At 35.7% G+C, this 23783-nt stretch overlaps 2 protein-coding genes across 5 annotated transcripts; both read left to right on the forward strand.

Annotated features, from left to right (window-relative positions):
- The first annotated feature begins 14589 nt into the window (after positions 1-14589).
- LOC135584383 (uncharacterized) lies at positions 14590-19847 on the forward strand. Of its 4 annotated transcripts, none has more exons than XM_009406726.3 (4): positions 14590-15504; positions 16616-17152; positions 17262-17747; positions 19213-19847. In XM_009406726.3, exons 1-3 carry the CDS (start codon positions 14608-14610, stop codon positions 17367-17369), a joined length of 1542 nt encoding a protein of 513 aa, XP_009405001.3. In that variant the 5' UTR covers positions 14590-14607; the 3' UTR covers positions 17370-17747; positions 19213-19847. The 4 variants fall into 4 exon arrangements, with proteins under 4 accessions (XP_009405001.3, XP_009405000.3, XP_018682634.2 ...); XM_009406725.3 differs by having other exon boundaries at positions 19275-19847; XM_018827089.2 differs by having other exon boundaries at positions 17262-17726.
- Positions 19848-22006: 2159 nt separating this feature from the next.
- On the forward strand, positions 22007-23540 carry LOC103988480 (uclacyanin-3-like). The gene is made up of 2 exons (XM_065190111.1): positions 22007-22261; positions 22941-23540. The coding sequence occupies exons 1-2, from the start codon at positions 22093-22095 to the stop codon at positions 23402-23404; spliced, it is 633 nt and encodes a 210-aa protein (XP_065046183.1). The 5' UTR covers positions 22007-22092; the 3' UTR covers positions 23405-23540.
- The last annotated feature ends 243 nt before the right edge of the window (positions 23541-23783 follow it).

Below are 23783 nucleotides of genomic sequence, written 5' to 3' on the forward strand. Positions count from 1 at the left end.
TTCTTAGAATTAAAAGAATGATTCATATTAAATATAATAAATATAATATATCTATATGGACTATATAAAGCTGGGTTATGAAAGATAAAAGAGTTTTTGAAGTTAAAGAATGTTTTGAGTGAAACATGAAATTGAAATATTTTGTCTTTGTCCTACTTTTGCTTTGTATGATAGCTCTATTTCTTCTACCTATTTAGTTTAATATTTAGTATTAAATCTCAGGTTAAACTAACATCTTTCTGAAGCACCATCTAACTTCGAATTCCTATATTGAGAAAAGAATATTATGATGTATGGTATATCTAAATAAAGGTCATTTTAAGCTCTCAAGATACATAGGAATTTGTAGAAGATATATTTGTTGAATCAAGTTCAATAGAAGAAGAAGCAATCAATATAGAAGTAAAAAAATAACTGAAAAGGAAGAGGGAGAAAAAAATTTTACTCATGATTTATTATGGGTTTGATGATACAATATTCGAGATCATTGACTCTAGTAAATACTTTAAAAAATATTTGATGGTGTGAAGAAGGTAAAAAGGCTTTGCTTATAAGTTTTTTGAGTTGAGTTCAAAAAATTATAGTAAAGTGCTTCTAAAAAATCATATCTATTGTTCATCAATTGAGATGAAATAGTAAACAAATAAGTGATCAAGGAGTAATAGAAAAAATATTAAGATATTTAGATCCAAAGTTTTATTATTATAATGATTGAAGATTTAGAACAAATATCTTTAGAATAACTAATGGGTTCTTTTCAAGCTCATAAATAAAGACTTATAAAAGGAAAATAAACAAGCACTACAAACCAAGCTTATTCTTAAAAACAAAAGTGAATCAAAATCTTAAAGATGAAGAGGTCGTAGATAAAAAGGAAAAAGTAGCAAAAATTAGACCAATAAAAAATTTCAAAATAATAAAGGTGATAGAGAAAATTTTAGCCAAAGAGGTCGAGGCCATGAATATCATAAAATTCTAAAAGGTTTGAAATATAACGTTATGTTTATAAATATATGGATACTATTCCTTTGAATGTTATTATAATCCTAATAATCAAGATTATAAAGTAAATTTTTATCAGCCTAACTAAATTCTCAAATAGATGCTTACTTTATTCAAAATAATTTTTCTAATGTCATATGAACATGCTCTTTACATGAAATTTAACTTTGATGGAAATATCTTATTTTATACGTATATATGGATGATATAATTTTTACAGGTAATAGTATATCTATGATTAAAGATTTTAAATACTCTATGAAGGAGTTTGAGATGTCTGACTTGGGCCTAATGACTTATTTTCTTGGTATCAAAGTTATATAAGACAATGAAAGAATTTTCATCTAACATAAAAATTATGCAAATAAAATTCTAAAGAAGTTTTCCATGAAAGATTGTCACAATATAGATACACCTATGGAATATAATATCAAGTTGACCAAGAAAATGAAGGTAAATCAATTAATCCAATTTATTATAAAATTTTAGTTAGATATTTAAGATATTTAATATGTAATTAACCTGATATACTATTTGGAGTTAGTTTAATTAGTATATATATGGAAGCTCTTAACATATTTAATTTAAAGGTCGCTAAAAGAATTTTACAATATATTAAGGAGACAATTGAGTATGAAATGTCCTATTCATAATCTAAAAGGTTGGTGTTCATTGGATACAGTGATAATGATTAGGCGAGAAGCTACGATGATAAAAAAAATAGTACAATCAAATGTGTATTTTATTTTAGTGAAACTATATTCATATGGTCTTAAAAAAAATAACACATCGTTGCTCTATCAGATTGTGAAGCAGAATATATAATATTATCTTCTTATGTTTGTCATGCAATATGACTTAAAAGACTATTCCAAGTACTTCATATGTTGTAGGAGAAGTCAAATGAGATTTATGTTAATAATAAATCAATTATTGTCTTAATTAAGAATCCAGTTTACTATAAAAGATTGAAACATATTAATACAAAATTTTATTTTATAAGAGACTACGTCAAAAACAAAGAAGTAAAGCTTTTTCATGTCAAGACAAATGAACATGTAGTCGATATACTTATAAAACCTCTCAAATTTAAAATATTTTAATAACTTCAAAAAAATTTTGATATATTAGATAGAACAAGTTTGAAGAGAGAGAATATTAAAATTAAACTTGTCAATATATATATGTTCATTATATTAAAATGTGAAATATATTAAAGATCTATAAAAGGATAAACAAAATTAACTTTTGATTCTTGAAAAAATCTTTTGAAAAAAAATTATATTAAATATAATATACTTATGGGGACTATATAAACCTGGATCACGAAAGATAAATTTTTTTAAAAGTTATAATTTTTTAATAAAATATAGAATATTTTTATCTTATCTTTCCTTTTATCTATCTTTTGTCGTTATCTAAGCAGTACATTTTTCGATGTTGATGGTTAAACATAGAATATTTTATCTTACCTTACAGTTTGTGGTGCTGATGGTGAAAGATAGAATATTTTATCTTACCTTACTTTTTCTCTATGTTTTCCCGGTATCTAATTCAACACTCCACATTCATATTGTTTTTGCAGTACAGTTTGTGATGTTGATGGTTAAACATCGAATATTTTATCCTGTCTTACGATTTTTTCCTATCTTTTCTCGTTATCTATTTCAACACTCCATTGATATTGGTTTTGCAGTTCTGCTTGTGGTGTTCATGGTTAACTATCAAGTGTCAGACTTCATCCAGTCTTCACCCATTCCAACCTGAGAATATTACTAGCTTTGGATTGGCAAGGCACGGAGTGGCAAGTCTGGTCTCGAAAAGGCTACTACCTTGTGATGACCTAACAGACCTTTGGGTTGGTGACGATCAAATGCAGATGGAGTTGGATGCTCGATCGAACACAAATGCTTGATGGATAAAGATTGAGATCGGATTCCCCGACAATAGATATATCGCGAAACAAGTAAAGGAATCTCAAATATGTATATAGAGACGCCAAGGATTAGCTCATGCAGCCAGTCCTCATAGCGCTTGAACGCAACAACCAGGGAGAGAAGAAGGCGGAGCAGTCGCAGGTTTCAGTTACCTTTCCGGCCCCAGCATGAGCTCGAGCAACTCCTCTGCTGCCACCAGCAGGCAGCACCATCAATCATGCATCACGACGCGGTGCCGGTGCGTGCACTTGACGCTGCGGAGGGCGCGCGCTCCAGCCGATGACCCCGTTTGCGTGTTGCAGAAGACGGTCGCCTACAGCGACAAGGACAAGGTGCAGCATCGCCTCCTCCTGCCCAAGAATCAGCTCGACAGGCTCGTGCTGGAGCAACGCATGACCGCGGCGGAGAAGACGCAGACGAGAAACAATGCCGGGTTGCCGGTCAAGGTTCTTGGTCGGTTTGGGAGGGAGTACAACCTCATCCTCAAGTTCGTCACCTCCATCGATGCCTACCGCGTCATGGGACGCGAATACATGTGGCTGGGGAAGGACAACGGGTTCCAGATCGGCCACTTTCTTCACCTCTGGGTGTTCCGAACCCAGGAAGCCGAGGGAGCATCGACGAGCACCAACCCCGGCGGGCTTAGGATGGCCATGATAAACCATGGGAAGGCTGAACAGGAGGAGACGGTAGATATGGACGATGATCCTGAAGTGCTGTTAGCAGCAGAAACGCTACTGTGGATGAGCCAGAGGCACAGGCAGTCTTCTTATTCGAACTGTGGTCACTGATGTCAGTTGCAGCCATGGCTCCGGCCCCAGCGTAAGCAAGAGCACGAGTACCTCCTTTGCCATCGTCAGCGAACAGCCCCGTCAACCACGGGTGATGCCGCGACAAGGAGGCCACCAATTGGCGCTGCAGCCGATGGCAGCTCGAGACAATAACCCTGTTCGCTTTCTGCAGAAGAGGATCGCCCACATCGACGTTAGACGTAAGCAGCAACAGCTCCTCCTGCCCATTATATATATATATATATATATATATATATATATATATATATATATAAAAGAGATTATTGAATATGGTTATGATGTAGAAATCAAAGTCATCAAAGAAATGATTTGTATGTCCTTTATTCACTTCAACAAGCATTTGATGAGGCTATCTTTTCTAGAATTTTTGCTGCAATAAATTATGAGGCTTGGGTGATGTTGAAGTACAAATATCATGACAACTTTAAGGTATTGATTATTAAACTTCAAACTCTTTGAAGAAATTTTAAAAATTTATTTATGAATGAAAGTGAGACTATGCAAGTTTATTTTTCAAGAGTTTTGGAAATAGTAAATCATATGGGAAGATATGGAGAATTAATTTCTAATAAAAATTATTGAAAATTTTTAAGGAGCCTATCAGATAAATATAATCATGCAGTTGTTATTATTGTAGAATCAACATATCTATCTAAATTATATGTATGCAAATTAATGATTTATTGAACAATGTTTTGTATGTGGATAGTGGTTATAGTAGTCATATGATATAAAAATCTTAGCACTTCAAAACCTTGGGACAAGTTGGTGAAAAGCCAAGTAAAGATAGGGAGATGGTAAAGGCACTTTTGAAATAAACATGATAGGTTTTAAAGTAATTGAAAAATATTCTTTATACTCCTGACTTGGATTCCACACATAAAGTGTTTCCTGTCAGTATTGTTTCAAAGGTCTTGATCTACTATATAATAAAAATATGGTACATGGATTACCCATGATTCAAAATAATGACTCTGTTTGTGAAAGTTATGTAAGAGGAAAGCACCATAGAGATTCTTTTCCAAAACATAGAAATTGACAGCTAAAAGAACCATTAAAATTGATACATGCTGATATTTGTAGGTTGATGTAGACACCTGAACTTAGTGAAAATTATTATTTTATAGTTTTTTATTGATGATTTTAGTAGAATGACTTGGGTTTATTGTATTAAAACTGAAGTTTTTAGTGTTTTTCATAAATTTAAAAAAATTATGGAGATAGAAATTACTTTTAAAATTAAAATTTTGCATACAGTTCGAGGGGGATAATTTTTTTCTAGAAATTTTGAAAAGTTTTGTGAAACTAATAAAATTCACAAGTAATTGATGGTTAGCTACACACCTCTTTAAAATGGTATTATAAAGAGAAAGAACAAGAGTTTATTAGAGATAGCTAAAAGTATGATAAAAGTAAAAAAAATCTTCCTGATAAATTTTGGGCTGAGGTATGATATACCTTGAATCAAAGTCTGACAGAAGTACTGAATCATATTTCACCTTAGGAAGCTTGGATAGGTTTTAAATTGATGGTAAAATAGTTTAAAATATTTGGATTCTTAGGGTTTACTCTTATTCCCTCACAAAATAGACAAAAATTGGATGATAATACTGCTAAGTGTATCTTTGTGGGCTACTGTAAAGAAAAAGTAAGGCTTATGGATTTTATAATCATGTCAATAATTCCTTAATTATAAGTCATGATTCTATTTTTTATGAGTATGAAGCTTGGGATTTGACTTCATCTTCAAATACTTCCTAAGTATTTGTCCTGCATACATAAACAGATTATAAAGGCTCTGGTGGCAGTCCTTTGAGCATTAGTAGTGATTTTTTATCACCTTAAACTTCACCTATTTCTTCATAAGTAAGGTATGATATTTGGCTAAAATGTATAAAAAATATAAGTTTGTTCTTCTGTAAAAGAAATAAGTTATTAGCTTGAAGTGGATTTACAAAATTAAATACAAACCAAATAGTTGTAGAGTCAGACTTGTAACAAAGAAAAATTTATCTAGTTGTAAGATATGATACTCTTACAATTTTACTGGTTATAGCTGCTTATAATAATTGAAAAGTTTATTAATTTGATGTGAAATATATTTTTCTTAATAATTATTTGGATGAAGAAAAGTATATGTTGAGCAACCATATATTAGAAAAAGATTTATTAACTTAATAAAACGATGTTCATGATAAAATAAAAAGTAAACATATTTTGATTGTTTGTTGATACAATTGATTTGATTTATGTTGGAAATAATCAACACCTAATTGATGAATTTAAAAAGAGCATGATTAATGAATTTGAGATAATTGATCTTAGCATGTTGAGTTATTTTCTCAGCATTGAATTGGAATAAGGTAAAAGTAAAATTTTTATCTCTCAAAAAAGATATATATCTTATTTGTTTCTAAAGTTTAAGATGGAGGGAGAGTTGCAATCTTAGTACAAAATCCAATGGGTACATATATGAAATTTTCCCTGAATGATAGTGAAGAAAAGGTTAATGGTAATTTATACAGAAGTTTAATTGAAAGTTTACCTGATATAATATTTGTAATATATTTATTATTATGATTTATACATAATATACTTTGAGATGTAGCAAAAAATAATCTTTTGTAGCACTTTCATCCTCAGTAGTTGAAATAGTTACTACAGTAGCTTATCAAGCTATCTGGATGAGATGAATTCTAACATATTTGAAGCATTATTAAAGGGAACAACGATAATTTATTTGACAATCAATTACTATGGGAAAGAATCCAACAAAGCATTATAGTCAAACAAAGCATATCGAGCTACGATATGTTTTGAATTATTTTGATTCGTTCTTTGGTACTTGGTGTTTTTTTTATTCTGGTTCTTAACACTACAACCTCATTCGACAACGAGTTTTAGACGGGTCACTTTCTTGCTCTCTGGGTGCACCGAGTGGGGCAGCGAGGGATTGGCGGCGGCATCGGCATCGCAGCCGGCGAGCTCGGGATGGCTACGATAAATCATGAGGAAGGCTGAAGAAGAGGAAGAGTACGTCGGAATGAGGGAAGATGATCGAGGGTGCGCCTCGGCCGACGAACCAGCAAGCACAGGAGGCAGCGGCGCTTCCATCGGTCTGCCACACCAGCCCAGTAGTGAAGAGAAGGCGGCGGCACCCGCACGGGAGAGTGGCGCTGATGTGCTTGCCGCACGAACACTAGTGGCACCAGCCAGGGGAAGTCGGCTTGAAGACATTGTGGTTCTTGAAGGGTTCACGTAAGTCAAGATTATGTATACAGATAAGCTCAATCAAGAAGTTGACGGTAAAATTCAGATCTTATCCGATAAATAAAGGTTTTTTCCTTTACAATGTTGCATTACATTCCATCCAATGTTTGTTATTATTATGCCAAATTAAACTCCAATTCAAGTGATTCATATATTTGTGGATTTATTAATTTGAAAAAAAATGAACTGGTGCTTATTCTCGAATATATATATATATATATATATATATATATATATATATATATATATATATATATATATATATATATGACATCAAAGCTTTTTTCGTTGAGTTTATTAATTAGTTTATTATTTCAGACCGAGTTGGATTAGGAAATTAAGTCGATGTTATTGGATACCGAATCGTATTAGGAAGCCATCCTCATATAATCTCCGAGAGGCAGAGCTCATCATTCTTCTTCTACTTCTCATGGCGCGCTAGCTTCCTTCCCTCCTTTCGTAGTTGAGGAAATCTCTAAGCAGTTAGAAAAATCCTCCATGCTGAATGTGTATAACCTCTCTGCTGAGTGTGTATAAATAGCTATCAAGAGCTCACTATCAAAATATACTAGACAATTAAATCTTATACATTTCATAGTTTCTTCTACAATTTCTATCTTTCTATATTCTTTGTTTAATTTTTATCATGGTATTAGAGCCTTCTTCCTTGCGGATGTAGGCAGCTCTGCCGAAGTCTTCTACTGCTCCTCTTTTCTATTCGTTTACAGCTTCCATCTGCAGCCGCTTCCCTTTGCCACAGCAATTTCTCTGCAATTGTAACTGTTGTAGATTTTTTTTTCTTTCTTTCTTTTCACCTAATCGTTGCAGATTTTGTGCTCATCGCTGTAGCTTTCTCGCCCATCGCTGCAGCCTCCTCTGTAGTGCATCGCTGCAGCCTCCTCTGTAGTGCATCGCTGCAGCCTCCTCTGCAGTGCATCGCTACAGCCTCCTCTACAGTTCATCGTTGCAGCCTCCTTTGCAGCGCATCGATCTGCTTTTCTCCTCCTCCCTCTCTCCTATATCTTTACATCTTTTGTAAAGATCACTTAAATCGCCACAAAATATCTGGGATGTCTTCATTTTCCTCTTCCGATATTCCTTTCCCTGTTTCTGCAAGGACTTTGAGCACTTCTCAAAGAGAATAGCTTCTGTTGCTGGATCCATTGCCCCGCTGATATCCTCATGTACGATTGCTGCAGAAGCATGGTCCAAGTTACAAACAACTTTGGCAAATCGCTCGCGTACTCGCATGCTTGGACTTCTCTCCAATCCGATGAAAACGAAACAAGAGGGAAGTATGATTACTGATTATCTACAACATATCAATGTTATCATCAATGATTTAGCTTTGATAAGTCATTCTCTCAGTGATATCCGTAAAAGTTATGGTAAGTGAATTAAGCGCTTGAGGCCATCTCTTCCTCTTGGATTTTTGATTGACCTAAGCTGTAATAGGTGGTCCGGGCAACCTATCATCACGTTTCAAGTACGTCTCATAATCGATCAATTTATCATAAAGTTCTTCGAATAATATTGATGAGTCACGTGCCCGAAGTGCTGCTGTCAGTTCTTTGTACTCTCCTAGGCCATTGAGGATATGGATTAGGACTTCCCAATCAATCACACTGTGGTTCTTGAATCCCAACAGATAAGCCCAATCAATCAATCACACCGGCAGAAGTTGACGTTAAAATTCAGATCTTATCCGATAAATAAAGTTTTTTTCCTTTACAATTTTGCATTACATTCCATCCAATATTAGTTATTATTATGTTCAAATTAAACTCCAATTCATGTGATTCTTATATTTATGGATTTATTAATTTGAAAAAAAAATGAACTGGTGCTTATTATCGAACATATATATATATATATATATATATATATATATATATATATATATATATATATATATATATATATATATATATATATATATGACATCAAAGCTTTTTTCGATGAGTTTATTAATTAGTTTATTATTTCAGACCGAGTTGGATTAGGAAATTAAGTCGATGTTATTGGATACCGAATCGTATTAGGAAGCCATCCTCATATAATCTCCGAGAGGCAGAGCTCATCATTCTTCTTCTACTTCTCATGGCGCGCTAGCTTCCTTCCCTTCTCATGGGTCTCGTGGGTCGCCAAGGCAACGAGCGGATGAAGAAGAGGAGGCGCATGGAAGATGGGAGCGAGAGAAGGAAGAAGGCCAAGCGGATGAGGGTTGAAGGCGGAGGAGACGAAGAGAAGACGAGCGACGAGATGACATTGAAGAAACTAGGGATCAAGAGAATCATTTGGAAGTTGAACGGTAAAGTGGAAGGTATCTCGAAGCTATACGATGAAGCGGCCGAGGAGGAGTGCAAGAAGAAGGATTCAAGAACCGCTAAGCGCCAGAGGACTGGGGCGGCCATGATCGCTGATATCAGTTGCAGCCATCGCTGCGTCTCCAGCGTGAGCAAGAGCACGAGCACCTCCTCGACCATCGTCAACGAACAGCGCCGACAACCACGCCATATGGCGTCGTTGCCGATGGGAGCTCGAGTCAATGACCCTGTTTGCATTCTGCGGAAGAGGATCGCCCAGAGCGACATTGAGAGGAAGCAGCGTTGCTTCCTCCTGCCCATAAATCAACTCAACAAGCCAATGCTCGAAGGCATGATGACCGCCGCGGAGAAGATGCGGACGAAGGAGAAGAGCGGCTTGCCGATCAAGATTCTCGACAGGAAGGGGAGGGAATACAACTTCACCCTCAGGTTCGTCGCATCCATCAACACTTTCCGCATCATGGAGGCCGACTACATGAAGCTGGTGGACGACAACGGGATTCAAACGGGCCACTTTCTTGACCTCTGGGTGTACCGAGTGGCGCAGCGAGGGAGCGGCGACGGCATTGGCAACGACGCCAGCGAGCTATGGATGGCCATAACACATGATGAGAAGGCTGAAGAGGAGGAGGAGGATCAAGAATGCGCCTTGTCCGACGAAGCAGGAAACGCAGGATGCGGCGCTTCCGACGATCTGCTACATGAGCCGAGTGATGAAGAGATGGACGCGGCAGGCGCGCTAGCGAGCTTGAGCCATGGCGATGAAAGGAGGCGGACTTGCACTGTTGTGGGTTGATGGGATATAAAATGGAATAATTTTTGTATATGAATAAATACTAGCAGATCATATGTGAAATTAAATAAAATCATAATCAAATAGAACACCACGATATACATGAAAAATCCATCCAGGTAAAAATCATAAGGCAAACTAGAAATAATCCACTACGAGAATAATGAATATATAAATCTCAATCTTTTGCCCTAAACCCTAGCAATAATCACAAGAGAATAACTGAGATACAAGGATCAAGTTATTGTCCACAATATCTAAAACCTTTCCAAGTAATCACAATAAGAGTTTACTGTAGATTTAATCTAACCTGAGACGAGAACACTACTAGATGATTGAGCTCTGTGTTGTCCTTATTTTTTTTTTTTTTCTTATTTTTTTTTGTCTATTTCTTCTTTTTTTTTCTGCTGCGAAGATCTCACGTTACTGTCTTTTTATAATCTTTTTCTACGTTAAAACGTAGCCACCCACACTTCCCTGAGCTGAAGTGGACTGAACATGGGCTGTCAGCCCAACATGGATGAGCGGAAGTGGACATGCACAATGACATCGGGGGCTGTGGAATGCAAAGACTCCACACAAGTTTAGTGTTACACGTCCTGAATACTTTCAGGATTAAGAGATTTGCTGTGTGGTGGAGATGAGATTATTTTCTAATAAAATCAGCAATTTTCTTCCGTCACAATTGTCATTCTGTTAAGTATCTCGCTGCAGTTATCAGAGTAATTAATGTTCAAATATTCACTATGTTAAATGAGCAGAATCAATAAGAAACCCCTCAAGAGTGTCAGAAAGATCCATGACAAGCTACTACAGATAATATAGTACCACGAACAAATTGTTAATATTTTACACTCATTCCACTTGATTTACCTGTATCTCAATCATAAACATATAAGAACAACCAGCCTGACAACTGAACTTAATTGATGCCAAAGTTTCTGCCTCAGCCATGGTTCCTCAAAATCCTGTCCTTCCTCGGTTCACCATAGCAGCTGAACTGTGCCATAATTGTTCCTTTCTCCTCCAATCCAAGTTGTTCCATGGAGGGAGACGGTAGGCATGACAATGAAGAAACAAAGGTCACCCAATAACACAAGTCATCGGCATCATCTTCTCAAACACGCCACTACACTTCATAGGCACAACAACTATGTGCAAAGGTGTTTGCTCCACATATATATAGTTTGCATGATGCTCGAAAGATAGGATAGGAATAAGTTGGTATAGTATTGATCTTAAAACGACTGCACGCGGTGGCCTAAAGATGTGCTCCTCTCCACTCTCATCAATCTTCTTCATCCATTTGCTCTTCTTGCGAGACCACCACCTTCTCCCTCCTCCCATTGCCACCCTCTTCTGTTCCGGGCTGCCTCAGGTGCCCATCGTTCCGGATTCATCAATCTTTCCTATCATCGTCACCTCCATCCCCTCTCCTATCGGAGAGAGGAGTCAGCCTGCGGTTTGTGGAGCTACCGCAGCAAGGGCCACTGTTGATTTGATGCTTCCGGTGAGACCACCTGCCAAGGCAGATATGAACTCGATGCTCTCAGGTTCTACTGATTTCTGGCATCATCCTAATTCTAAATCAATTCTGATATCATTTGTTACGATAAATAGGATGGGCTAATTGACACATGATCAAAATAGAAATTAATAATAATACACCCATCTCGTATCCTTATAAATTAATTTTAATCTTATTCACTTTCACTAATCAAAAGTGTTATAATTTTCCCTACTTGATCTCACGATAAATCCATTGATCGCGTAATGACTATTCATACATGGTCCGTTAAATTTTTTGAAGCTTCCAACTTTAGATACCTACCTCAAGATATGTTATATATGAATTTCTCTATGGAGAATAGACTTATCGATATAGATACTTATCCCATTGGAGCAACTTACCTTTTTTACATCTTTTCCTCTAAGTTTCGAAGACCACCTTATTGAATAAACCTTGCACCGATCTATCGTTATGAACGCATTTGTTAGATTGTGACTTTTTACTAATATATCCATTTTTACGCTCCTCAAGGCCTAGCAACATTTTTAGTTTACTATACACTTAAACCTCTTATAAACATATTCTTCTCATATTGAAAAGAAAGCTTTTATGTTTAATGATGTTGATTTTTGATCGATTTGGGATAGTCAAAAACACATCACAGGCATACAAGCCTTTACATAAGTGTCAAATTCTTCGAGTTAGCAATTTCTCTCATATTTATGAGCTATGCATAATTATTTTAATTATTGAGTAACTTATCCCTCTTTATATAGTCTCATCCATTACTAAGGATCATTTTTTACATAGAGTATTATCAAATTTGGTTGTTAATGTCATGTTATAGTTCAAACTCAATCATCCCAACTTTTATACATCACATGATTTTCTCAACTTATTTGTTCTCGCATCAAAGTATTGGTCATTCATCTAAATCTCAATTTTAGATGTCTATTCCTAAAGTGATTGCATTCCTTATGTCTCTATACTCATTTCCATTCAACAGTTATACAAGCTATCATTAATATAGCTTTATTAGGTCTTCACACATTTGTATATTAAATATTTATAAGTATGTTTGTCGTACTCTAATATGTGGTGAATATTAAAAGAGTGATTACATATATTAGATTTGACATATAGATTAAATACAAAATAAAAGATTGAACCAATCAAACCATGATTTGACTAAAAAAGATGATGACGTGAAAATCACCCATAAAAAAAGATATGAAGTCAAAGTTTGAACTCTTGAAAATAAGAGAGATCATAAACCCACAAATGATACGAGGAAGATGTTGAAAATAATATGTGTGAGATGAAAAAAGATATCCTAACAGTATAATCTCATATCATTAATAATTTAAAAAGTCTGTGTTATATCTATTAGGTTTGATCTTTAATATAGAAGCATAAGCTTTTGGAATGAATTGATATTTCTGAATTCTTATCTACTTTACATTCTAAAAACATCAATAACAAGCTGTGCCAATAAGAATTCAAGCTCTTATCCACTTTAGATTTAAAAATATGAATAATAAGAAGATTCAGGAGAATTAAAAGCAAATCTTCCTCTCTAATGAAATACAATAATATGTTGAATCATAAAAATGAATGGACAAAAGAAATAGAAAAGATAAGCCCAAAATTCTTGCTTTGTTATTGGGTACCCAAAGAATACATTCTATTCCAAATAAGATCTGCTTTTTCATTTTGTGGAGAAGAGAGAGATTATTGCTTGAAACAAGAGAAAGAAAAGGTATAATTATGATTTAGATTTTAGACCGAATATTCCTATAAAAAAATATTATGATTGGTATAATTATCAATTGCTGTTGATGTTATTCTTTGTAGATCTCCATGCAAAAATTATGACCATTTTTCTATTTATATAGATATTTTTCAATATTGAAATTACAACCATGACTTCCTCACAAAATCAAAGTATTATATTTTTCATATAATAATAAATAATATTGAAATTAGAACCATGACTTCGTCTAATATTCATCTACTAATCTCCATATTGTCACACGCATATTAAATAATATTTATAATTATGTAACAAAAATATAATATTTTTTTATTAATATTTAATATTTTCAATAATATTAATATAAATAATTATGGGAGATTGTCCGAAAAAAATTATCTTTTTGTTTTTTTAGATGTTACCCTTTTCAAAATTCCTAAACCATCAATCATCCTATATTTTTAAAGTTTCAAAAATATCTCTTAAAAAATTTATTTTATTCTCACCCAAATCTAATTAAAAAAAAAACTATTTACAGTGTTTTGTGGGTTTATTTTTATCCACAAAACACCATATAGTGTTTTAAAAATTATATAGTATTTTTTATGTCATAATATTTTTAAAATAAAAATATTATATAATATTTTTTAATATAGTATTTTGTGGATAAAAAATAACTCATTGCAAACAGTTGGTGAAATTTTTTTTTTTGATTTGGATGAAAAAAATATAAACAGTTTGTTAGAGGGTATTTTTAAAAATTTTAAAATAAGAGATAATAATTTATAATTTTGAAAAAAAATAAAAAAAAAACTATTTTTTCATACAATCGTCCAATAATTGTTTTGTGGATAAAAAATTATATAGTATTTTTTATGTCATAATATTTTTAAAATAAAAATATTATATAATATTTTTTAATATAGTATTTTGTGGATAAAAAATAACTCATTGCAAACAGTTGGTGAAATTTTTTTTTTTGATTTGGATGAAAAAAATATAAACAGTTTGTTAGAGGGTATTTTTAAAAATTTTAAAATAAGAGATAATAATTTATAATTTTGAAAAAAAATAAAAAAAAAAACTATTTTTTCATACAATCGTCCAATAATTGTTTTATTTATTTGTAGTAGAAAAATAAATATTATTTTTCTATCCTGCCATCATCCAGACAGGTTTGCTGTTGTCACACATTTGTCTTAAATGTTCAAGAACTGGATCCGCTCACCTTCCATTCCCCCTCACCGGGCCCCACAACTCCACCACGCCCCACTGCGCCGCCTCCGACGCCAGCCGATGGCATCGCCCCTTCTCCTCCTTCGAACCATCTCCTCCTTCTCTCCCCTCCGAGTCCTTCTCCTCCTCTCCGCCGTCCTCATCCTCTCCTTCCTCCTATTCTTCCCCAAACCCCTCCTCCGCCCCCCGGACGGTGCCGCAACCCCGCGGCCGCCGGCGCCCACCCCTACCTCCCCCCGCCACCTCCTCTTTGGAATCGCCTCCTCCTCCAGGTCTTGGCCTCGCCGCAAGCCCTACCTCCGCATCTGGTGGCGCCCGGGCCTCATGCAAGGCGCTGCGTTCCTCGACTCCCCCTCCGCCCCAGCTTCCGGTGACGACGATGACTCTCGCCTCCCCCCCGCCCGCGTCTCTGCAGACGCCTCCAACCTCCCGTACGCCTACAAGGGCGGCCTCCGCTCCGCCGTCCGCGTCGCCCGGATCGTGAAGGAGCTCGTCGACGGTGTTGTCGGCAATGGCTCCTCACCCGTCGCCCGCAGCGACGACATCAGGTGGGTCGTGCTCGGCGACGACGACACGCTGTTCATCCCGGAGAACCTCGCTGGAACCCTGGCGAGGTACGACTGGGAGCAGTGGTACTACGTCGGCGCGGGGTCGGAGAGCGTGGAACAGAACGCGAAGCATTCCTTCTCGATGGCATTCGGGGGAGGGGGCTTCGCGATCAGCTATCCGTTAGCGAAGGCTTTGGCTAGGGTTTTGGATTCTTGCCTTGTGAGGTATGCCCATTTGTATGGGAGTGATGATAGGGTCTTCTCCTGCTTGGCCGAGCTTGGAGTTGGGTTGACACATGAGCCGGGGTTCCATCAGGTAAAAGCTTCAAATTTTCTCCCACTCCTTGTTCATAGTGATCTAAATTTGCATCCTTTTGGTTGCATAAATTCGGGCACTATTGATGCGGCATTTAATTTGATTTTTGAATCTTATTAATTTCAACTGATCAAAAAATTAGTTCATTGTCAAAGAAACTTCATACATTTAGAGCAAATGGATATATTGTATGATGAAAAGCAAAGTTCCTTCAATCCAGAGATTAAGTATCGGGGAATCAGAGGGCAACAAATATAGTTACTGCAGTTAAATGCTAAAATTTTCACACGTTATAAGAAAGTTGATGTAATCGACTAAAGGAAAAAATGGAAAATTACTATGTTGATATGAGCATGATATGGCAGTCATTCTTCGGAGTTTTGCTGTATCAGTATGTTCATCCACCATTGTAACTGGTTCCCTTTACTTTGTCCTCCACGTAGTAGGAAGCTTGCTTATCCATCAATTTTTTGTGCAGTTCTTCATGACTTCATCCTCCACTTATGGTGTACTTGTGCTCCCTTTGATGTAGCCTTTCATCGTCATGTGTGTGTGTATGTTTTCTTCACGGATCAAGACAATTACACCTAATGTCATTTTGTGATATGTTTTGTCTAGGGCACATCTCTGTTCTTTTACGTTCTGCAATAGTCAAAGTGCCCCTGGTTCAAGTATTATGATGACCTTTAAAGAAACAAGATGCACTAAATTGAAACTTCATTTCTTCCTTGTTGGTATGAAAAATAAACTTAAATACAACTCATGGCTTCTAATTTATGTTAGGTTTTGATATATGTCACCCTTTTAATATTGTTCGATGTCCTAAGTGAAAAAGAGAAAGAAAAACCGAAAGACAAGGCTCGAAAAAATGCAGATAGATGGAACAATGCAAGCAGTAAGGCCATCGTTGTTCCCTCCTAATCTGATATCCAAGATATCTATAAACCATAAATTGATTGTGTAGCTAAATTTAATACATCAAGAATCACATATCACATTGAATGTATTGGAGTAACCTAGTGGTGAGTAGTTGTTTCTGTTAGTTTTTAAAATTATATTAACAAGACTTTAATAGATTTTCTGCTGAACTATTTTTGTTTCAACTCATCAGTTTGATCTTCGTGGAGATATTTTTGGGATTTTGTCAGCACATCCATTGTCTCCTCTGATATCACTTCATCATATTGATCATGTGGAACCAATATTCCCAGGCATGACTCATGTAGCAGCCTTGGATCATCTATTTAAAGCTGTAAACATTGATCCAGGCAGGATTTTGCAGCAAACTATTTGTTATGACAGCACAAAATTGCTTACTGTTTCGGTTTCCTGGGGATATGTGGTCCAGGTTTTTGAAGGCAATCAACTTCTTGTAGATCTGCTTTCTTTGCCACAAACATTTACTCCATGGAGGAGAGGTCGTAATTCTTCTTTAATTCCATATATGTTGAACACCAGGGAGCTCAACAAAGATCCATGTAAAAGACCAGATATTTTCTTTTTTGAGAGTGTGGCTTTGAATAAGGAGAAAATACAGAGCAATTACACAAGGCATGCATTTGGAAATTGCCAACAAAATATGAGTCCGGCCAAGGATCTTAAACAGATCAGGGTGTTCTCACAACAACTCCGTCGTCAGTCTGGGCTGGTACCATGTCTAACTTTTAGTGATCTACTACTCATTGTCCCTAAGTTCTAACAGTTATATATCTAATTGAGGTGCTGGGTTGTCATAATAATTCTTTTGCAATTTACAGGCCATACGACGAGAGTGCTGCGATGTTTCACAAACATCTTCTGAAACAGTCATGGAGATAAATATCAGGAAATGTAAAGATGATGAGTTAATCGCGATGCATTGGTAGACAGGATGAGAATAGCTTAACCAAACAAGTTTGGAGAAAAACTGATATGGTTAATTTGAGGAAAAGAATGAAAAGAATATGTTTTTTGTTGAAATAGTCTAGACATATAAAATTTTCATTTATACATGAAGTTTATGCTTTTGGTGTCAATTTTCTTTTTGAATCTTTGAACCATTGTATTTGTCTACATTTGTCTGTTGCTGGCACATTGTGTCATGAACCTTTACCATGGCTACAAAGATGAAGGCATTTCATTACCACACAAATGCAGCACTTTTCAAGTTAAGGAAGATGTCAATCATCGGAATATAGTCGGTCATACGATGCAGATGCCTGATGCCTATCAAAAGGGAGAAGGTGCTTCTACCTGCAATTCAGGTCATAACCTACATAGTTGCTAAGCTATATTCTGTCTAGTATTAGTTTATGCTTCTCTTTGGAATGAACATTTCTTTTGTTTATCATGTTCTATTTTTCCTACTTTTATGCTATTCTTTAAATCAAGCAAAATGTCAGTGATGATGCCAGGAGACTTGCTTTGTTTTGGTGGCAAATCGCTCCTACCTGTATTGAATAAAACTAGCCAAAAATGATCTGACCTTTTAGGACAGGATGTGATAGTTGGATAGCAGCAATTAAGAGTATATTTCTTTTGCTATGTCATGATGCTAGTCATCAGTGTCACATGTCTTTCTGATTTGGAACTATTCTGGATGAGCTGGTGTAATTAGTTTAACTTTGCAATTAGTTTATATATATGGATAAATAACCATTATATAAGCCTTTTGTTTATATCATATACTTTGGAAGACATTAAGATGACACAAGTATTTTGATTCAAGAATAGTCATACCCCTAGATGACATTGAGATCCATAATCCCCCCTCCTAGACACCTCCTGCCCTAAAAAATCCTTCAGGCTTTAGGGGGTCATATTTGGTCTGCTCACTCAAAATTGCATGGCACCCTTGCAAAAAGAGACTTGTGTACTAGAACAAAGAACTGTGCCCCCTGGACGGTGGGGCAGATTGTTGGGATGGGTAACAAAGATATGAGCTCAAGGGGTGACCAAATAACAAGATGATAATGACTTACTGGTCATACTTTTGACTGGAGATGGTGATTACTAAAAGAGTTAAAATTTATATCAAGACAAGAGATGTGCAGTTGAATATGATTTTGCACAAAAAAAGCGAAGGGTGCAAGGAGAGCATGATGAAGAAATGGGAAGAATTAGATTCTTCCCCCTTGAGCAAGAAGAGCATGATGATCATTTTTAAGTGCTTGTCAAACAACTCTTTGCCATTACTGTTGTTAGTAAATCACTTATCCTTCTTATCTCGATGTTTTCTGATTATTGAACTTCATAATCCTCCTGAACATTACTTTTTAAAATGACTATGTTTATCTATTAAATTTCCACGAGTTCTCTGTCTTAAATTGCTAGTCTTTTATTTTCTTTTAGATTTCTAACATGAGAGTCGAGACAAGTTGCATTTATATTGAATTAGTTGCAAAGATACCTGTATAATTCCTCTTCATAGAAGTAACAGAAAGAAATATGCACCTATGCTTTATCTTATTCTTCATGTTAGCTGCAAAAGAAGAGATTTCCATCGGTTCTTTCCATTTTTTGTTGCTTGCTTTTTTGGTATGCTTTGATTTTGTTGTCATCTTATTTACGGATTATCGTCCATCAGGAAGACTATTCTAATTGAATCTGCACAATCAAGTGGTTTCACATGTTGGACATAGTGTATAACTATTTCTACTTTTTGAACCCATATATTGGATTTGCAGTATGATTATCATATCATTTGCTTATGTTGCTCTTTTAACCCAGATATTTTCTTACAAGCCAAGAATTCAGTTCAGTCTCCTGACCCTTTTTCCATTTGTGATTAGCTGACATTATCTTCCATCATGGAATGCCATTTGGGCTTTTATAAATGGCTACAAGACTGATTCAGATTGTTGTCCTTTAAAGAAAGGTTGGTTCGCTCGAGCTGCTTATAACATCTCTGCATTTGCTGACTGATGAAAGGCAAACCAACCTTCAGAGAATAGATTGACCTTCATCGAGTAGCATTGTTCATTCTTTGTTCTTAAAGGAGTTACTGATTCATCAATGAAGAAGCAAACTCATGAATGAGCTGGACGAGTACGAGACATCCAAACCAAATATCTGGCTGGGTAGATCAAGATTCATCTGAGACAGAGAACATCTGCTGGACTTTGTACACTTCAAACCATGTCTACAGGTCTGGTTTTTCTCAGTTCAGAATTTGGACAGCAAAAAAGATTCACAAACCAGTTTGTATGTGCCAGTCCTTTTGATACATTTTGTATCCAGAGACCAGAGTTCTATAACTTTTTAAGATTACATCAGCTTCTTTTAGTTCATGCTTCTAAATGGTTGACAATGGAACTGTATCATCAATCTATATTATGTTAATGAAATGCTTTACCATTCTGTGACATCTTGACATCATCTTAGGGGTAAGTCATGCGTTCTACAAGTTGGCATCATCGACTTAGTGTTGTTTCAATGATATTTTTGGCCATGTTGGAACATGTTTACATGATGAAGCTCCTAGCTACAAACAGTAAATAATTGCATTCTAGATCTTGTCATGGGGATATAATATTATTATAATCATCATTGCTAAAATGATATCTGATATGTAATCTTAGTTATGTAAAAAGATACTTAAAAGTTATTCTATTATAAATATATGATTTGCATGATACATGAAGCTCAGTTTTGATTAGCTCTTTTTATGACTTGTTATAAATAAATAAAAAATGTACATGTTGTTGTGTATTTGAAGCAAGAAGTGATTGAAAATAATTTATAAGTTCTGATATGAAGATTTATTTTTATATCTGGTTTTGTTAGTATGTTACTTGCTCATATCCTGTTACTCAAACAAGTAATACATGGATATACTTGGAAGAGCCATTCAAATATTTTATATATTTTTGAAGTCTAGATTTGGTTTCAATAATAATGTTATATAGATTTAGATATTATTAACCATTGAGGATGTAATTAAATTTATTGAATATATATGAATATGTGAGATCAATGAAAAAGTTTTATGTAAGTTTTGACCTTGCTTTTCTCGTAAGGAAGTTTATGGGGAGGGTCATAGTTGCTTTTTTTTAACTCAGATATTTTCTTAAACTATCTGTTGGGTAGAATAGATTGACCTTCTTTGAGCTTAGCATTGTTCTTTCTTACATGAATTAATTTGAGCGGATTAAGATTAATATATATCGAGTTAGACATCAATTCAGTGTAGACTTGAGCTTATTATTATGAGTCAAGCTTAATATATGTATGATTATTTTTTAGTTATTCTTTTAATCTCTCCTGAATACCATAATTAAGTTTGACTTTGGTTGTAAAGTTCATCTTGGTTCAAATAATCTCTCTCCTTTATTATGGTATCAAATTAGTCCAGATTAATAATCCATATCGGTTCGACTGGAAATGTTTAAACCAATATTTAGTCAAACTCAATAGTCTCTCTATATTCAAGTTTGATCGATAATTTATCAACTTAAATTTTTGGATAAAATTAATATCGGACTCAATATATATTAATCTTTATTAGTTTAACTCGTATTCATTATTGATGGAAACCGAATTTAGTAATTGTCGAATCAAGATTCCAAGATTCTATCCGAGGGAAGAACATCTCCTGGACTTTTGTAGATTGTGGTTTCAATACATGCCCCTACAGGCTTTTCATAAGTCAGAATCTGGGCAGCAATATGATGATCACAAACCAGTTTGTGCGTGCCAGTCTTTTTGATACGTTTTAGCGGAGAATAGAATCGTATCACATTTAAGATTACATCAGCCTCTTTTAGTTCATAGTATCACATTTGAGTCAGTCTTATCAATGGCATTGAAATTGAAGCTATTTAAAAATCCCGTATATCTTAGAAATGCGAGACTGCTCTTTAACATAATTTTATTTTTTAATAATTAATTTAATTTGACATGGATAAGGGAGTCCAATTTTAAAGGGTCGTTTTAAAATTGCCCATTCCATCATTATTTTTTTTAAATCTCAATCGGCCATTTATTGTATCAAATTAAGTTCATGATATTTAGTGTTTTTATTCAAACAAAAAATACTTTATCAATGATAAGAAATCTAAATAGTCGATTCCAAATTGGTAGGATGTTTTAACCTTATTATTATTATTGTGTAATAGTGCCCTTTTAATTTAAGTTTACTTTTTGTTTCCCCGCAAAACAAATTCTAACAATCTTGACCTCGTGGCTAATAGCAACAACTTTTGACTTGGATTTGGAAAACGCGTGACGTTTATTTAATTCATCTCATCCATATTAAAATCCCAACAAGCTTCCAAGTCAATTTATACATCATATACAAACATTGAAAGCTTCCAAATAACTTGGAGACTACACATGGCTGAGTCAACTTCCGGCATACGACACAGTCTGTCACCCGCGTTTTGTTTGGCAGCCCCAAATCGTTGACTAGTTTTGGTGAAGACTTAACGATCACTCTCTCCTCTTCCATGAATCCGTCTTCCCTCACCAACTCTATATAACCTCTGCAAGCTTCCCATCATTAGCACGCAATAAGCACATTCTTCTTCTTCTTCTTCTTCTTCTTCTTCTTCTTCTTCTTCTTCTAGCTCATCAAGCATCTCCTCTGCAGCCCCTTCTGTTTCTGTGACGATGGCTGCAATGCTGAGAGCTGTACTGGCGATTGCGACGGTGGCAGCCATCTCTGCGATTGCCATGGGCGCCAACTACGACGTCGGCGGCCCCGCCGGCTCTTGGGATCTCGCCACTAACTACACGCAGTGGGTCTCCGGCAAGGCATTCCGCGTGGGTGACACACTGAGTGAGTCCTCTCCTTCCTCGTTTCCTCCCCTCTACATTGCTTATGATGTCAAAGTATATGATATTATGCACATTCTCGCTGAGGTAATTAAGAAGAAGGATGCGAGGGAGTTGATAGCTTATGAATGCTCACAAGTAGTGCAGTTCTTGATCTTGGCATGCAATGGCAACCAACTCTCATATTCTTCTCTTCAGTTGTTCTTTCCGTAACAATAGATTCTTTCATGTGATGAACATATATGATTAGATGATGATGGTCTCCTGGAACGTAATAAATGAAGCAATGAATGCAAGTAATGTTTATTGATAACTCCTCTAATCCATATTATTTAATAAATAGAGCTAAAAACTATAACATTTATAATTATTTACATTTAGTATATTTTAAGATTATATAATTAATCATGTTTATAGAAAAACTAATTATTGTGTACACTGGTTAGCTTATCAGTAGAGGAGTAAGCGTGTCAGCTTGCTTAGTTAGTAAACACTTTGATAGTTAAGCGTAAAAAAATAAACGTATTAAATTGATCGTTTAATCTAAACTTTATCTTTTATTAAAAATATAATTGTCTACAACTCAATATTTAATCAAAATCATATTCAATATTGTATATAATTAAATTCACATTTTTATTGCAACATAAATATCTTAGAAGCTATACTCCTTTTGAATGCAGCATTCAAGTATGCGTCGAGCCATGACGTGTTGGAGGTGTCGAGCGCCGCCTACAGCTCGTGCACGACGAGCAACCCCATATCGACGAGCACCGGCGGCAACACCGTCGTCACGCTCAACAGCACCGGCTCCAGGTACTTCGTCTGCGGAATTCCCGGACACTGCGCTGGTGGCATGAAGCTCCAGATCGACGTCGCCTCCCCGACCTCAACTCCTCCTCCTTCTCCCTCCTCCACCCCCCGCTCCCCCCCTGTTGCTCCCTCCCCACGCTCGCCTTCTGCGCTTCCGCCGTCATCTTCGACCCCAGGCTCCGTCCCTCCGCCGGCATCTTCGACCCCAGGCTCCGTTCCTCCGCCGTCTGCCCCCACAGCGTCGCCGCCGACACCGAGCGGCGCTTGCCTGAAGGCGAAGGCTACTCTCGGACTCGGTTCGGGAATCGTCATGTTGATGCTTATGGCCCTGTGAGAGATGATGCCATTCGCTGTCATCAGTTGTTGCTCTTTCTTTGTCCTCTGTGGAGTCACAGTGACAGTGAATCATAGGAAGCATTGTTATGTATTGATTCATTAGATCAATAAGAAACAAAAAACATTGTCATGCATCGATTGTTGCATCAGTGGATTATGAAATAGAAAACAAAGCTTTGATAGTGATTGCTACTGTGCCAAGAAACAACATAAGCTTCTAATAGCATATGTTATTAGGAGCAATTATTATAAGGCCTTATTGACTCTAAATCATGTCTCTCAATCATTCGTTTCTAACTACATCACGACCCGAATCGATTGGATAATCGACTCTCGTTATTTGATGATATTAAACAAAAGTCTAAGTCAATAAAAGT

This window comes from Musa acuminata, chromosome BXJ1-6 (genome assembly GCF_036884655.1).
Source record: "Musa acuminata AAA Group cultivar baxijiao chromosome BXJ1-6, Cavendish_Baxijiao_AAA, whole genome shotgun sequence".
Lineage (NCBI taxonomy): Eukaryota > Viridiplantae > Streptophyta > Magnoliopsida > Zingiberales > Musaceae > Musa > Musa acuminata.

Bases quoted from the DNA above. Each gene is read 5' to 3' on its own strand.
- LOC135584383 (XM_009406726.3), top strand. From the start codon at position 14,608: ATGTTCAAGAACTGGATCCGCTCACCTTCCATTCCCCCTCACCGGGCC. The intron at 15,505-16,615 runs GTAAAAGCTTCA...TCAACTCATCAG, and splicing joins ATGAGCCGGGGTTCCATCAG to TTTGATCTTCGTGGAGATAT. The intron at 17,153-17,261 runs GTACCATGTCTA...TGCAATTTACAG, and splicing joins TCCGTCGTCAGTCTGGGCTG to GCCATACGACGAGAGTGCTG.
- LOC103988480 (XM_065190111.1), top strand. From the start codon at position 22,093: ATGGCTGCAATGCTGAGAGCTGTACTGGCGATTGCGACGGTGGCAGCC. The intron at 22,262-22,940 runs GTGAGTCCTCTC...TTTTGAATGCAG, and splicing joins CCGCGTGGGTGACACACTGA to CATTCAAGTATGCGTCGAGC.